The sequence below is a fragment of the Colossoma macropomum genome, unplaced genomic scaffold (assembly GCF_904425465.1).
Source record: "Colossoma macropomum unplaced genomic scaffold, Colossoma_macropomum, whole genome shotgun sequence".
NCBI lineage: Eukaryota > Metazoa > Chordata > Actinopteri > Characiformes > Serrasalmidae > Colossoma > Colossoma macropomum.
In genome coordinates this window covers 1248822-1266650 of record NW_023494793.1, presented here as the reverse complement: position 1 = coordinate 1266650, position 17829 = coordinate 1248822, and the positions used below count along the sequence as shown (strand labels likewise).

At 41.2% G+C, this 17829-nt stretch overlaps 1 protein-coding gene across 1 annotated transcript in view; it reads right to left on the bottom strand.

Moving 5' to 3' along the window:
• The window catches only part of hmcn2 (hemicentin 2), a 116319-nt gene that overhangs the window by 20249 nt on the left and 78241 nt on the right, over nucleotides 1–17829 (bottom strand). Inside the window, exons 55-73 of the mRNA XM_036579685.1 lie at nucleotides 14527–14624; nucleotides 14147–14425; nucleotides 12410–12603; nucleotides 11187–11268; nucleotides 10966–11102; nucleotides 10237–10378; nucleotides 9889–10033; nucleotides 9658–9785; nucleotides 9299–9449; nucleotides 8925–9046; nucleotides 6726–6890; nucleotides 6524–6631; nucleotides 6048–6182; nucleotides 4370–4504; nucleotides 3994–4263; nucleotides 3569–3759; nucleotides 3255–3468; nucleotides 2910–3044; nucleotides 1840–2030 (exon numbers count right to left, since the gene is read on the bottom strand). Of these exons, the coding sequence (XP_036435578.1) occupies nucleotides 1840–2030; nucleotides 2910–3044; nucleotides 3255–3468; nucleotides 3569–3759; nucleotides 3994–4263; nucleotides 4370–4504; nucleotides 6048–6182; nucleotides 6524–6631; nucleotides 6726–6890; nucleotides 8925–9046; nucleotides 9299–9449; nucleotides 9658–9785; nucleotides 9889–10033; nucleotides 10237–10378; nucleotides 10966–11102; nucleotides 11187–11268; nucleotides 12410–12603; nucleotides 14147–14425; nucleotides 14527–14624 (3022 nt within the window). The remainder of the gene's footprint in view (nucleotides 1–1839; nucleotides 2031–2909; nucleotides 3045–3254; nucleotides 3469–3568; nucleotides 3760–3993; nucleotides 4264–4369; nucleotides 4505–6047; nucleotides 6183–6523; nucleotides 6632–6725; nucleotides 6891–8924; nucleotides 9047–9298; nucleotides 9450–9657; nucleotides 9786–9888; nucleotides 10034–10236; nucleotides 10379–10965; nucleotides 11103–11186; nucleotides 11269–12409; nucleotides 12604–14146; nucleotides 14426–14526; nucleotides 14625–17829) is intronic.

Genomic DNA, 17829 nt, shown 5'->3' with positions numbered 1-17829 from the left:
CACTCATTAGTGCAGCAGGTGAAGTACAGAAGTGTGTGGTTTGGGATGCGGCGTTAAATCAGCCAGTAAGACGTGATCAACAACTGTGCTGCTTGTCAGCTGCTCATTAAACACCTCCAAGAGAAAGTTTGAGGGGTTTGTTGATTAAGAAGCATTTATTAAGGTAAATTAATATATTTATTGAGGTCTTAATTCATTCCCAGTTTAAGGCACCTCAGTGTAACTGCAGCTCCATTTAAGGTGGAACTGAAAATTCAGATGAGAAGCTGCTGAATAAGCTTCACTCACTTATCCAAATCATTGAATTCAGAAGTTCCAATCACTTCCATGGCCACAGGTGTATAAAACCAAGCCCCTAGGCCTGCAGACTGCTTCTACAGACATTAGTGAAAGAATGGGTCGCTCTCAGGAGCTCAGTGAACTCCAGCGTGGTACCAAGATAGGATGCCACCTGTGCAACGAGTCCAGTCGTGAAATTTCCTCACTACTAAATATTCCACAGTCAACTGTCAGTGGTGTTATAACAAAGTGGAAGCGATTGGCAACGACAGCAACTCAGCCACGAAGTGGTCGGCCACATAAAATGACAGAGCGGGGTCAGCGGATGCTGAGGCGCATAGTGCGCAGAGGTCGCCAACTTTCTGCAGAGTCAATCGCTACAGACCTCCAAACTTCATGTGGCCTTCAGATCAGCGGAGAGAGCTTCATGGAATTGGTTTCCATGGCCAAGCAGCTGCAACCAAGCCTTACATCACCAAGCGCAGTGCAAAGCATCGAATGCAGTGGTGTAAAGCGCCGCCACTGGACTCTAGAGCAGTGGAGATGTGCTCTCTGGAGTGACCAATCACGCTTCTCTGTCTGGCAGTCCGATGGACGAGTCTGGGTTTGGTGGTTGCCAGGAAACGGTACTTGTCTGACTGCATTGTGCCGAGTGTAAAGTTTGGTGGAGGGGGGATTATGGTGTGGGGGTGTTTTTCAGGAGTTGGGCTCGGCCCCTTAGTTCCAGTGAAAGGAGCTCTTAATGCTTCAGTACCAAGAGATTTTGGACAATTTCATACTCCCAACTTTGTGGGAACAGTTTGGGGACGGCCCCTTCCTGTTCCAACATGACTGCGCACCAGTGCACAAAGCAAGGTCCATAAAGACATGGATGAGAGAGTTTGGTGTGGAAGAACTTGACTGGCCTGCATAGAGTCCTGACCTCAACCCGACAGAACACCTTTGGGATGAATTAGAGCAGAGACTGCAAGCCAGGCCTTCTCGTCCAACATCAGTGTCTGACCTCACAAATGCGCTTCTGAAAGAATGGTCAAAAATTCCCATAAACACTGCTAAACCTTGTGGAAAGCCTTCCCAGAAGAGTTGAAGCTGTTATAACTGCAAAGGGTGGGCCGACATCATATTAAACCCTATGGATTAAGAATGGGATGTCACTCAAGTTCATATGCGTGTGATACTTTTGGCAATATAGTGTATCTGTGCATGAGTTTATTATTTAAGAGATTTGGCAGTTTTGGAGCCACTTTTATTAGTTTTTATAAAATCTCACACTGGAATGTTCTGAACTCTGGAAATGTGCAAGTTATACAGATCCACCAATCAGCTGATCTCCTCGTAGTGTTTCTGGAGACAAATCTAAAGTGACCACATATCTGTTCATGTGTTTGTGGTCATTCTGGTCTGTTGTGTTGGTGTTTATCCTCCTGCAGGGCTGTATCTGCAGTAACGGTGATGAGCTGAGCTCCATCAGACCAGTTACAGCTACAGCTCACCTACCAACATGGAAATGGGGTCTACTTAATGGCATAATCGAATACTAAGAATTGTTGTCATGGTTACCATGGCACCGTATATAGCCAGAGAGCCATTGCGAAGAGGGTGTAAACGCTCAGAACCCAGCAGAGGGCTATCGTCTTTGTGCCATCGTAGCACTGGAACTGGGTTTCCTTTTACAGGACAGTCCAACACGGCCAACCCACCACGGGACACCGTCTGAGACAGGTGGGCCTCACCTCTCAGTATAGGGGGCTCTGCAGAGAAAGAGAGAGAGAGAGCAGTTTTAAACCCTTTGATATACTCACTGACTCACTCACCCACTTTATTAGCTCTCAATAAGAATCCCTTTTTCTTTTGATTCAACCAGGTGCTGGAAACATTCCTTAGAGTTTGTTGTGCATGTTTTCTTCAGCATCATGAAATTCTTAGATTTATCAGCTGTACATTCTTGCTACTAATCTACTTTTGTACCATATTCTTCTAAAGATGTTCTCCTAAACTAAAGGGGGCAGTCATGTGCTGCAGGTTAGGGAACCAGCCCTGTGACCGGAAGGTCACCGGTTCGATCCCCTGAGCCCACAATACGTGACTGAGGTGCCCTTGATCAAGACACCTAACCCAACTGCTCCCCAGGGCTCTGCGGATAGGGCTGCCCACCGCTCCGGGCAAGTATGCTCACTGCCCCCTAGTGTGTGTGTTCACTAGTGTGTATGTGGTGTTTCACGGATGGGTTAAATGCGGAGTAGCAAAATAGCAAATTCCGACTCTGCGTTCTACACGTCTCTGCAGAAATCGAGCTTAATCAGACCAGGCAATCAGATCTCAGTTTGAAATACTCAAACCACCACATCTGGCACCAGCACCCACCTCAAGTGAGCTTGCTTAGATCACATTTTCCCCGTTCTGACATCTTAGGTGAACATTACCTGAAGTTCTTGACTTGTGCCTGTATGAGTTTATGCACTGCCACTGTCAATGACTTTCTAATAGAGCATATATGTCTATATATGACTGTATATGTCTGTATTTAACACTGTAACAACACAGGATTATGATTGGATGATACATTCATGAAACATTACAGTTACAGTAATCGATGGTACATATCAAATGACTGTTTGTAAATCTCTTACCTGTGACACGGACGAACGAGAGAGCTTTAACGGTGCCAACGGCGTTTTCTGCAGCGCAAACGTAGGTACCAGCATCACCCACTGTTACGTTCTCAATCAGCAGAGAACTCCTACCAGACTCGTCTACAGTGGCACCTTCCCCAAACATCACAGAGCATTATTAGATCAGTCTGTCATTTCATGTGCTCATGATCAATTACGTGTTAAAAATCCAAGATTTCATGACAGTGGACGACAAAGCCAAATGGCACAGTTCAGCGATAAAACAAACACATCAAATTTTATGAAGGCATGTTAGAACGTATTAGCCCCAATCCTAAAACTGAACCTAAACCTAGCCTCTACCTGTGTAGGGGTGGCTGTTGACTGTCCATGTTACTGTGGGAGAAGGTGTCCCCTGAGCGTGGCAGGACAGGGTGAGACTCTGACCCACGTTCAGGGTCATGTCACCTGGTAACTCCTTGAAGGCTGGTCTCATGTTGACGGCCAGGTGGACACTGTGGTGAGCAGAGCCTGCAGGGTTGGTGGCTACACATGTAAACACACCGGCATCTCCAGGCTAAAAAAGAGGTGGTGTCACGTAAGGAGTTGAGGAACCGAAAGACCCTCATTTTTCACAAACAATCATGAACATACAAACTCATTCTAGGAGTGCTGACCTCTGCCCTTTCGATGATCAGCTCTCCTGACCAGAGCACAGTGAATTTGCCTGGCAGGTCGGATACTGCTGTACCATCCTTCTCCCACCGCACCTTCGGCTCTGGCAGACCCTGAGCCACACACGGCAGCAGTGCCTGGAAACCCTGGATAACTGACACCTCAGTCTGACCACCAGGAATTATGGGTGGTACTTTAACAAAGGAAAAACATCACCAAAGTTATTATTAGGTGCAAAATGGAACAGCGCAATGAAACATTCTAAGCACTGCAGACTAACCCTGTTTTATTTAGGTGCACAAATAAACAAAACAATGACATCAGTAATCAGATCCCTGATAAATGTTTTTTTGTTTTTTTCGGATGGGTCACTCATTCTCAGTGAGATCCAGCGTGTGAAAGGCTCAGTGCTGAGAGTGCAGCTCACCCTGTATAAATACCCGGACGTCTTGGCTGGCTCTACCCGCAGCATTCCTGGCTGAGCAGGTGTAGAGGCCGGCGTCGCTGCGCTGTGTAGCTGGTATGTGTAAGGTTCCATTGGAGAAGAGCTGCAGGTGGGTTCCTTCCACCACAGGCCGCCGCTCTCTGTGCCACACCACCTCCGGCCTGGGCTGCCCATCTGCCGCGCACTCTAGATTGACCGACTGGCCAACCACTACCATGTACTCTTGCAGCGGCACCGAGAGCACCGGAGGCACTATGGCGTAATAACACACAGTTACAAAAACGCATTACTCATTTTACACAATCAGGCCAAACACTCAGAATGTCGCTCTGTTTAAAATGAGGAATCTGCATGAAACCTTGAAGGATGAGGCGCGTTCTGCCAACAGCTGTACCCGCTGCGTTCTGTGCCAGGCACTGGTATGTGCCACCATCTCCCAGAGTGACCCGAGAGAACTTCAGAGCTCCGCTGGACAGCACTGCTAGTCTGTTACCTGGAATGAATTATAATTAATGAATCAATCCACCTTGTTTTTCAGTTTAGAAGTTCACTGAGGGAGACCCTCATTTACAGTGTAGCTGAGAAAATTAAACAGGGAAAAGCTAAAATGAAAACAAATGAAAATCAGTAAGACAAGAAGATTTATAACGAACAACAAAAAACATCAAAAAATAAATAAACAGAAAATAAATAAACAAAACACATTACAATTAAATAAAAGAACCAAATAATAAATAATAAGCAATAATAAAACTAAAAATCTTAGAAAGAAAATTAGAGAAAAGTAAAAACTAAATAATTAACATCGAATACAACCCCCTTTCCAAAAAGGTTGGGGCGCAGTGGAAAATGTAAATAAAAACAAAATGCAATGATGTGCAAATCATTAAAACCCTATATTTTATTGAAAATAATACAAAGACAACAAATCTAATGTTCAAACTGAGAATTTTTTTTTTGTTTCGAAAAATATTTGCCCATTTTGAATTTGATGCCAACAACACATTTCAAAAAAGTTGGGACGGGGGAACAAAAGGTTGGAAAAGTTGTGTAATGCTAAAAAAACACCTGGTGGTTGATTGGTAACAAGTCAGTAACATGATTGGGTATAAAGAGCATCCCAGAGAGGCGGAGTCTTTCAGAAGTAAAGATGAGGAGGGGTTCACCACTCTGTGAAAGACTGCACGATCAAACAGTGCAACAATAATGAATAATGTTTCTCAACATAAATTAGCAAAGATATTTTTCAACAAACAATAACATTTCTCAGTTTCAATATTTGATTTGTTGTCTTTGTACTATTTTCAATGTAATATACGGTTTAAATGATTTGTGTCACGCATCCCTCAGGCTCAGAGGGCTTTAGAGACTCCATTTCCCAGAATCCCCAGGGGATCACATGATTCTCAGCCCTCCATCTTGCTCCAATCACCGCTCTCTGTCGCCTGAGTACTAACTGGTTACACCTGTTCTGAGATAATTAGTTTAGTATAAAGCCTGGGCTTTTAGTCTAGTCCAGCGAGGCAGTGTGTCTTGTTCAAGAGCTACTGAGTGGTTTTCTTCTGTCTATTGTAATGTTTTCCCGTTTTGACTCTGGGCCTTTTTTTTCCTTTGCCCTTTGGACTTTGTTTGCCTTACTCTCTTTTTTTAACCGCAAGCGTCTGAGTTATTCTGCCTCGTTACAATTTGCGCATCATTGCACTTTGTTTTAATTTACATTTTTCACAGCGTCCCAACTTTTTTGGAAATAGGGTTGTAAAACATTTGCAACAAAACAGTGAGATAAAATTTAACAAAATTATTAAGTTAAATAAAAAAGAGAAGGAAAAGTTAAACTCAGCTGAAACAGTTCCAGCTCGTCTGAAGGTGGTCAGAGACTAAAAGTTTAAAATGATTAACTCCAGTAAGTGAGGTTTAGAGACTGTAGTGAACTGAACACAGTAGACTGGACACACACTGACCAATTTCTGTTAGTGTCTTAAGATCTCTGCAAACTTTCACTGCTTATGGGGCAACTGTCTTTATCACATTCACACCTGTTGCTATGGGAACACCCTCTCTTTGCCAGGTGACAGTGGGTCTGGGGAAGCCGAGGACTTCACAGGGCAGAATGGCCCCCTGATGAAGCACCACCTGCAATTCATCAGCCATTGGCCTGATCTCTGGAGGTTCTGAGGAAATAACACAAATAACAATGCAAAGAGTCAGCGGTCGTCTCTCCTGCAGCCCAATCAGACAAAAGCTCTGAAAATCGAATAAAATAAAATGAAGCACAACAAAATTATTGGGAAGAAAAAAGCAAATAAAAGACAATAATAAAATCATGATAAAATGAAATAAAAAGTAGAACTCAGCTGAAACTGTTCAAGTTTAAATGACTGAGTGAGTTTTAGAGGCTCCTGTAGTGAGTCCAGCAGATTTTCTCAGTTCAGTAAAAACTCTACAGGTGATCAACCACTACAGCAGGTCTGATAATCAGTCTTATTTATAGAGATCAGAGATAGTGCCTTACCGTGCACAGCGAGGGTGATGTGTTTGTGGGCCACTCCCACCGGGTTCCGGGCGGTGCAGGTGTATCTCCCAGCGTGGCTCAGGCTGGCTGACAGAACCTCCAGCACACCTACATTGCAGACACACAGTCTCTTACACAGAACACAGAAGCAGTGAAAAAGAGGAGAGGACAGTATGAATGGACAAGGTAGGTTCTCCGGTACCTGTGGGCAGGATCCTGTAACTGCCCCCTCGAGTGCCTAGCTGTGCCCCACTCTTGGTCCAGCTGATGGTGGGCTCTGGACTTCCTGTGGCGTGACAAGGCAGCACCACCGGAGACATTTTAATGGCTGTGACAGTGGTGACATCATCTTCAATGGAAGGTGGAACTTTGGAAGAAATAAATCATTAATGTAAACAATCATGGATTAATAATAACAATAATAATAATAATAATAATAATAACAACAATAATAATAATAATAATGATATTATTATTATTATTATTATTAATAATCTCTGAGCAGAGTTTTACATAAAAGCACAGATTCCAGGAAAAGTATTCACTATTATAACACACTTATTCTGAACACACTCTGGTGAGAGAAAACAGCAGTAAGAGTTACACATTATCGCACAGAAAAACAGATCCTGACACTCTGACCTCTCGGTCTCACTGCTGCATGTGTCTACAGAGTCTGCATGGCGCCTCAGTGAGAGCAGCAGCGCTTCACACTCTTAACTCTGAACATCCCTTCATACGAAAGTATTAAAAACAGCTTAACACACTGGGCCCCTCCCACTTCCTCCGTTATTTCCTATGAGAGAGGAAACCGAAGCAATGCTGCCCCTAGAGGTCCATGTGGTTAGTTACTGCATGCTGTGCATTCTGACTGCATCTTGTGTCAGGTATTCTGTGGCGAACTGGAGTCCTGTAAGCCATATTCGGCCAGGACTACATGTAGCTGAAGAGGGTAAAGTAATTATTACCAGCATTTCTCAGTGATTTTAGTCTGAATGCACCTTCACTCCTGCATCAGTAAAGATTCCAGCACCTTTTATCTTCTATAAAACGAGCCGTAAAAATAAGCTTAAGTTATATTAATCCTGTGTGAAACTCAAACATTAAAGCCTACTCTCTTTTTTTAACCGCAAGCGTCTGAGTTATTCTGCCTCGTTACAATTTGCGCATCATTGCACTTTGTTTTAATTTACATTTTTCACAGCGTCCCAACTTTTTTGGAAATAGGGTTGTAAAACATTTGCAACAAAACAGTGAGATAAAATTTAACAAAATTATAAAGTTAAATAAAAAAGAGAAGGAAAAGTTAAACTCAGCTGAAACAGTTCCAGCTCGTCTGAAGGTGGTCAGAGACTAAAAGTTTAAAACGATTAACTCCAGCAAGCGAGTTTTAGAGACATGTCGGTAAAAATGCTATCATATCCTGTGGGAAAGGAGTTTCTAAAGTTCAGATGTTTGAAGAAGTGTTTACTCGTGTTTTCTGAAGTTTCTTGTTCAAATTTTCACGTTCCACTTTAAATAGTGTGGCAGTTATTATAATAATGGCTAAGGCACAAGAATGTAACTGATGCACCATTTAACCTCTGAGTGGTGTTGATGTGTTTGTTACTCAGTCGTCTGCTGGACCCACTGTGTCACTGTTTATTTTATTTTATGTTCGAAATATCAGGAGTGTCCAGCATAGGGTTCATGTGGTCCACCCTCACATGCGAACACACACACACACACACACACACAAACAGCAGGCCATGTAGGAGGAGAACAGAGTGAAGGACACAGCACCTCCACTTTTTACTCCCTGCGGGTTCACCCAACACCACATGTGTAATATAAATGTGTGGGGGGTGAACAGAGTGAAGACACTGAATATATTTTTATATGTTCTTCACAGAAAATGAGCAAAGCACAAGAATCTGGGTTTGAAATAATAATAAATCACATCACATTTTATTTTGGTAAAACCTGAACACCACACAGGTGTTAATGTGGAAAGAGAAAACTTGAAGAGATGAGGAAGCCGAAATCTCTAAAATCAGGCTGATATGTAGCATCACTGTGCTGTCAGAACATGTTAGAATTACAGGAAAAAGTTTGATTTTATTCACTGAAGTTGACTGTTGTAAATTCTGGCTAATGATGGACTGCATTCACTAAACACAGAAAGATAAACGTTTAGGGAAAACAAAAAAGGTAAAATTAAATGTTTTAACATCTTACAGACTTTACAGACATCCTGAAGTAAAGTGGTATCACCCCCCTCCCAACGGAGAACTAGTCCTGTCCCAATAGAGCTTTAGACAGCAGTGACCTGAGCTTAGTGTGATGTTTGGTTGGGTTCTTTTTGCATCTCACTTGTATATTAGCATAATTTGTGGTTGTTAAGGCCTCCAGGTGTGCATACCTTGCAGAATGACCTCTACGATCCTTCGTTCCTCTCCAACCTCATTGGTCACTATACACTCAAAATAACCCTCGTCCTCATGAGACGGAGAGATGATCACCAGAGACCCTGAGGACATTAACCTTCATGAAGGAAACAACACAAAACCAAAGATGAAATGAATGGAACTTCACACACTCCATTTACCATATTTACAAAACAACACGACTGACAGTTCAGCAATACTGCGAGATGTAGCAGTTTATTTTGAACACTGTTGGTGTGGAAAACAACCATCACTATCATATGTCATATGCAGTGTATGTAGTGGGACGTGTAAACAGATCATGAAATGTTTAACTCTGACCCTCCTGTAGTTTGTGAGGGTGGGTTACCTGTAAGCTCCAGACTGAGTGTTGACGGGTGATCCATTTCTCTTCCAGCTCACCTGTGGAGTAGGTATACCTGTGTTCTCACAACTTAACACCGCTCTCAACCCTGTTGTCAGGGTTACGTTTAAGGGGCCGGGGCTGATTGTGGGCCCAACTGTAAGAACAGAGCAGATGTATTAATAAAGGATGTTGCGGCATCTTCAACTAAAAAGTGATAATCATGCAATAAAGTGGAATCTGGTTATTTTTACACACACTTTGAGAGAATAAATGAAGACAACACTGAGAATCTGATTTACAGGCTTAGCCGTAAAGGAAAGCAGCCTAGAGGGTAAACAGAGAGGATATGGAGCGTGTGATACCGTAGACTCTGAGCTCCATGCTACGCTGAGCCGAGCCCGCCGGGTTGGAGACGCTGCAGTAATAACGGCCAGCATCAACCAGCTGCACCGACTTGATCTGCAGTGACCCCTCTGGCAGCTCCCTGAACCTGTGTTAGGAAAAGGGTTCCGTTCTGACTCCTTTTAACCCTCAAATTCTCTCAATAATCTCAAAGTACCTTCCAAAAATAAGAGATTATGTTTCAAACCCACCTGCCACTGCTGAGAGGAACCGGACCACCATCTTTCCTCCACAGCACTGCGGGGGTGGTCTGTCCTTCCACCTCACATGGCAGAACCACGTTCTGACTGACATGCGCTGTGATCAATGAGCCACCCTCTCGGATGACCGGCGGTACTATGAAAGAACAGCCATGTTTCACTTATGTTTGAATGAAATATGCTGATCTGATTTTGATGCTCTATTACTGCAAATACACTAATACACACAAACAGTAAGAGAGATACAGAGAGAGAGAGAGGAATGAATGAAAGAAAGAAGAATAAGTATCTCTTTGATACATTCTCTATCGCCAGCTATTTTTCTTCAAGCACACTCACAGAGAACCTCCACAACAAACTGAAGACTGGTGCTGCCAGCGATGTTGGACACCACACAGCTGTACTGGCCACTGTCCTGCAGCCTGACATCTTCAATCTCCAGATACTGACCACCTGCAATGCTCTGAAAGCGGCTTCCAAACTAAAACAAAACGAGAGAAAAACAGATTAAGCAAGACAGAGAGACAGAGACAGAAATATTAAACAAAGCATACATTTAAATCTATTCATTTAACCCTCCTATTGCCTTTGGGGTCAGTTCAATGTTTAATTGTTTAATGCTTCTAAATAAATGACTGACCATTTTTTCTTCATATTTTTTTTTCCTAATTTAATGGCAATAAAGGGGTTAACATAAAATTAACATGATGATATATGTTCAATGTCCTGTACACATTTTAAACACATTAGTTTTCTTTAGGGTCAACTGGACAATTTTAGGTGACATTAAGGTCACTCTGCTTTAGGGCCCTAACCTAACATAACCTCACCTGCAGTAGTGCAAGAACCACGGAAAGTTCACACCACATGAGGGCAGGGTTTAAATTGCTGGGGTCAAAGTGACCCTGAGGATAATGATGTTGGTAAAATTGGGGATAATAGGAGGCCTCAATGTATCTGTACAGCACTTTCTCCAGCTGACACTGTCACAAAGCAGCTTTGCAGAAATCTGTATCGGGGCCTCAAGCATGAAAGTGACCTAAAGCAGTGCATTCAGCAGATACGTACCTGCAGTTTAACATCGTCTTTGTACCACTCAATTTCTGTGGAGGGGTCACCATCTGTCTGACACCGCAGGGTCACCTGACCTCTAACTGGCACAGTGACCGTTCTGATGTCACTTGAGCCAAGAAGCGTGGGTGGAACTGAGGAAAGAAAAGGATGGAGCTATGAAACAGAAGTCGGAACAAAGGCAGTAGCCAGGAAACATGAATTAACCACCCACTTACGCTGGACGCGCACCCAGTGGCTTCGGCCATCCTCACCAGCCGGACTACTGGCCAAACAGGTGTACACGCCTGCATCCTCAACCTGAGAAAACCAGGGACAATATGCACACACACACACACACACACACACACACACACACACACACACACATACACATATGCGCACACACATGCACACACACACACACACGCACACACACACATACATACGCACACACACACACACGCACACACACACACACACATACGCACACACACACATACGCACACATACACATACATGCGCGCACACATGCACACACACACCCACACACACACACAGTTGAGCAGGCTTGTCCAAAGTGCAGCCCCAGAGCTAAATGTAGCTTGCAGACAGATTTCAATCGGCCTGTGTCTGTTTCACAGTGTGTTTGTGAGTTCAGACCATGCCTTCTACATGGTGGTGGTAGTATGAGGGAAGACTGATTGAGGGAGGGGGAGAACTCAGAGAACTTGGGCTGGAGTTCTGTGCAGCTTCTGCCTGTAGCTAGAAGGCCAGACCCCCTCATAGCTATAGCAGGACTGATGCAGGACTGAGGAACAGGGAGGAGATGGGGAGGAGGTGGGGATGTGAACACTTTGTCACAAGAACAGAAGGTGAGGATGTGAATTTATAGGGCTCTGGATTGAAAGAAGAAGGGGTTTCAGCCATGCTCCTCCCCACAAACTTCAGTTATAACATAACTACATTAAAAGTGGCACCAGCCAGTACGCTGCTGTTCTTGCTTTCACCTGATGGTGGCAGCAGTGCTGTAAAATTAGAGTGTGATGCGCCACACTGTGGTAACAAAGTTAGCTAAAGTTCAAGAGCCTTTCTTCTTTGATTGACCTCCATCTTCATTTACTGACCCACATTTAGTCCAGACTGCAGCCATAAAACTCAAACTCACACTGAGAGCTGCAGATTTGGTGAGATTTAAAACTTCTTATCAGAGCAGATTCAGCAGTTTAGTAAATATTAACCCTTTAATGTGGAAAAATAACAGCTGTTTAATCTGCTCTTCTTGTGTGATAAAGTGATTTCTGAATGAAGTCACTGTGTTTATTTGATATGTAAAGAAAATTATCTAACAAAACCGAAAAAATTATAATTTATTGTTTACATTGTCTCAAAGATTATATTTTTGCAACAATTAAACTCTTGAACAGCAATTAATAATTCAATAACTTCTAAATGAAAGGACCTGAACGCTGTTGATTTTGAGAAGCTGTCCATTTTGCTCCACCACAGCAGTACTGTCCTCCAGGGGGCGCCCATCCTTCAGCCAGCTCAGAGTGGGGGGTGGGATGCCTTCAGCAATGCATTCCAGCTCCAGAACACCATCTACTGCCACCAGCTTCTGCTCTGCCCCCAGTGGGCCCGACAGTCTAGGAGGCTCTGATCAAAAACATCCTTGTTAAATAAATTGCACCATCAAAAGGGAACATTTACTAAAAGATCTCATCATCAAAAGGAAAAAGTGAATGATTTCAAGGTCAGGAAAAAGGAAGGACGTTGTGCCTCTATCTCAGAGTTTCCCAGGGCTTGTCCTGGAGAACCCCTGTGTGGTTCATTTTTGGGTTTCCTGCTTTAACTCACTTCAGCTCCAAAAAGGCTCGTCAGTGAGCTGAGGAGCTGAACTCAGCGTGAGGAAAACGCAGGACAGGGTTTCTCCAGGGTTGGGGTTAGGGTTAGGGTTATCAGATCAGTTTTTCTGTTATCATCTCTTCCGCTTGTCTTCAGATCTTTTACTTTTTTCTCGGTGACACAAGGAACCTTAAAGCACCTTCCATCCACGTTCTTTTCCATATCTCCTCTGATACTGTCAGACTTGTTGGAAAAATGCCAACCAGTGCTGAGAAAAATGGAAGAATCACAACTCTCCAGTGGACCTGACCAAGTATGGAGAGCTGCTCATCTCCTGAACGTCGGCTGCAGTAAAGAGTAGATTTTTTTCATTCAAAGATAAACAGTTTAATGTCAAACAGGGCTGAACAGTTTGGGGAAATACGTAATTGCTTTTTCTGTCCATTATTGTGACCTGGACAACTTTCTATAAAATATAGTCCAGGCTTGTTATTTTGGTCAAGAAAACCAGACTTTTCATAAAAAAATATCAATACCTACAACACTCGCTTTTGTCATGTTAAAAGTTCATTTGATCAGATTTAAAATGAAGATACTGGAATACAAATTCATTTCTAAAGGTATCAGACAGTGAAGAGCATCAGACAGTATTTTGGATATTTTTGTACATTTTTAAATGAATTTCATGAACCATTTACATACATTTATTTCTGTATGGTACTGTGTGTAATATTTCCCCATACATTTTAAAATAAAAGCATTTTAAAATATATTTGGTTAACATGGTAATATATTCCGAAATGTACTTTAGTGTTTGAAATGTATTTCAAATATATAAAAACACATGTCCATATATATTTTTGCCATTTGGGCCGCCCTATGAATGTATATGTCTGTCTGTCTGCCCTGTGATGGACTGGTGACCTGTCCAGGGTGTTTCCTGCCTTCCACCCAATGACTGCTGGGATAGGCTCCAGGTCCCCCTGCGACCCAGAAGGATAAGCAGCTTAGATCACAGAAATGATCAGGCTACCGTTCCAACCTTTCTTTGTGGTCAAACTCTCATCATTTAAAATGAAATCTTGAAAAAACGAAACACCAATTAAGTGTTAACTTCTTCACTGTCCATCTCAAACCCTGGAGTGAGTAAGAACCTTAATAGTAATGACCAGCAATTTGCTGATTAGTGTATCAGTCAGTTCTTCACCGTCTGCACCTGAATTTGTTTGTAATAAAAGCACCTGCTAAGTTAACAAATGTTAACATAAATCTAAGATCTGTAAACTGTAACAGAAACAGCACAAAGCCTCTTTTCTCCTGGTGATGGTCACCCTCTGTGAGGGTCTGCTGTTACCTAGCACAGTGAGGTTGAAGGTTTTAGTGGTACTGCCCGCCGGGTTGCTGGCCACACAGCTGTAAAGGCCAGAGTCCGAGCGACCCACGGCCGGCAGCTGGAAGTGCGTTTCCTGGCCGTCCGGCAGCTGGTTGTGATTGAACAAAAGCGGCCGGCCATCCTTTAACCAGGTCAGTGTGGGGGGGGGCACGCCATGGGCTTCACAGCTCAGAGTGACCACTGAGCCCAAAATCACACTGACCTGCTCAGTGGGCTCTGTCCGATCCACGGTGGGGGGGGCTGAGGTGGGCACAGGAACCAAGAAACCTCACGTTATATAAGAGCAGGTTACTGTTTCTGTTAAAAACAACACAGTGTGTGTGTACTATGTGTTCTAATACCTGGAACCTGGAGGTGAAACCTCCGTTCTGCAGAACCGGCTCTGCTCTGAGCAACACACACATACAGCCCAGAGTCGGAGAGAGAGACACGGGAGATCCTACATACACACACACACACACACACACACACACACACACACAGGAGTTAAAGATACTGGTACACACACACACTGACACAAACACCAAAAACAACCCACAAAGTACTCTAACATGCAGAGAGTTTATTCGGTACCTGATTTCTGTTCTTTAACCAGTTTCCCACAATTTAGTTGTGTCCAGTAACATCACTAGTGAGTTCTCCCTCTGTCACCCATGTGTCAAACAAGGCCTGTGGGCCGGATAGAGATTGTGTTTGACACATGGGGCAAAGTTATTTTAATTTACTATTAATATTAGCCTGTTTCATAATGCCCTGCACTACAATCCCCAGCATGCACTGCAACGTAATGTACACCCCCACCCCCTCCCTCAACAACAATCTATGTGACAGTGGTTGCACCACATTTCTACACACCAGTAACATCATCAAACACACCAGCTGAGTTTCAGCAGTTTACACTATAAACACTATAAACCCTATAGACAATATAAAACTATAGACACTATAAACACTATAGACACCATAAAACTATAGACACTATAAACACTATAAACACTATAGACAATATAAAACTAGACACTATAAACACTATAGACACTATAAAACTAGACATTATAAACACTATAAACACTATAGACACTATAAAACTAGACACTATAAACACTATAAACCCTATAGACAATATAAAACTATAGACACTATAAACACTATAGACACCATAAAACTATAGACACTATAAACACTATAAACACTATAGACAATATAAAACTAGACACTATAAACACTATAGACACTATAAAACTAGACATTATAAACACTATAAACACTATAGACACTATAAAACTAGACACTATAAACACTATAGACACTATACACTATAAACCCTATAGACACTATAAAACTAGACACTATAAACACTATAGACACTATACACTATAAACACTATAAACACTATAGACACTATAAAACTATAGACACTATAAACACTATAGACACTATACACTATAAACACTATACACTATAAACACTATAGACACTATAAAACTATAGACACTATAAACACTATAGACACTATAAACACTATAAACACTATAGACACTATAAAACTATAGACACTATAAAACTATAGACACTATAAACACTATAGACACTATAAAACTATAGACACTATAAACCCTATAGACACTATAAAACTAGACACTATAAACACTATAGACACTATAAACACTATAGACATTATAAACACTATAGACACTATAAAACTATAGACACTATAAACACTATAAACACTATAGACATTATAAACACTATAGACACTATAAAACTAGACACTATAAACACTATAGACATTATAAACACTATAAACACTAGACACTATAAAACTATAAACACTAAAAACTATAGACATTAGAAACACTATAAACACTATAAAAACTAGTCACTATAAACACTAAACATTATAGACGCTATAAACATTATAGACACTATAAAACTATAAACACTATAAACCCTATAGACAATATAAACACTATAGACACTAAAACTATAGACACTATAAACACTATAGACACTATAAAACTATAGACACTATAAACACTATAGACACTATAGACACTATAAAACTATAGACACTATAAACACTATAGACACTATAAAACTAGACACTATAAACACTATAGACACTATAAAACTAGACACTATAAACACTATAAACACTATAGACACTATAAAACTATAGACACTATAGACACTATAAAACTATAGACACTATAAACACTATAGACACTATAAAACTAGACACTATAAACACTATAAACACTATAGACACTATAAAACTATAAACACTATAAACACTATAGACACTATAAACCCTACAGACACTATAAACACTAAAAACTATAGACATTAGAAACACTATAGACACTATAAACACTATAGACATTATAAACACTATAGACACTATAAACACTATAGACACTATAAAACTAGACACTATAAACACCATAAACACTATAAACACTAAAAACTATAGACATTAGAAACACTATAGACACTATAAACACTACAGACATTATAAACACTATAGACACTATAAAACTATAGACACTATAAACACTATAGACATTATAGACACTATAAAACTATAGACACTATAAACACTATAAACACTATAGACATTATAAACATTATAGACGCTATAAAACTAGACACTATAAACGCTACAGACATTATAAACACTATGGACACTAAAACTATAAACACTAATAACTATAGACATTAGAAACACTATAAACGCTATAAACACTAGACACTATAAACACTATAGACACTAAACACTATAGACATTATAAACACTATAAACACTATAGACACTATAAAACTATAGACACTATAAACACTATAAACACTATAGACACTATAAAACTATAGACATTAGAAACACTATAGACACTATAAACCCTATAGACACTATAAACACATAGACACTGTAACAGATGTATCTCTGTTCCAGTATTTGCATTTTAGGTTTAGTAGTGAGGCGATGTAGTTTTATCCATCATGTCCTCTAGGGGTATGGGAGGCAAATCCAGCCAAAAAAGGAATTAAAATTAAAACAATAAAATGTAAATGCAAACCTCTTTTTGCCATTTCTTTTTCCAAACATCTGCGCAAATATCCTGCCAAAATTGAAAATGAAGTGAAATACCTACATTTGCAATGTCATTTTTCACATGAGCACGAGCCATTTGTGACAAAAATAAAAATAAATGTAAAACAGCTGTTTGTCATTTCATTTTAGTCGTTATTCTGGTTTTTCATGGCCAAATCTAAAATGAAAAAGCTAATAGAGAAAAGAAAATCCAAGCTTCACTTTGGCTTTTCTTCATGAAATGCAGAATACGAGTCAAAACTAAAATCAGAATGCAGTGTTTATGTTCTTATTTCTTTTTCACAGCAATCGGCTGCAGATCTGACTAAATGAAAATGCAAAACTGATAAATCAACAGCAAAGTCACAGTTTGTGATTCAGTCAGAACGGCATCAGTCCTCAAGCTAAACACTATAAAACTAGTCTCGAGAAAAACTATCGTCATGACTCAGATCTGGTGAAACTGAACGTCAGCACAAACACCGTCAGACCAAACGGCCTCAGAGAAAAGGCATCAGACCAAACGCAGGCCTGGTTGAGCACAGACTGGTTC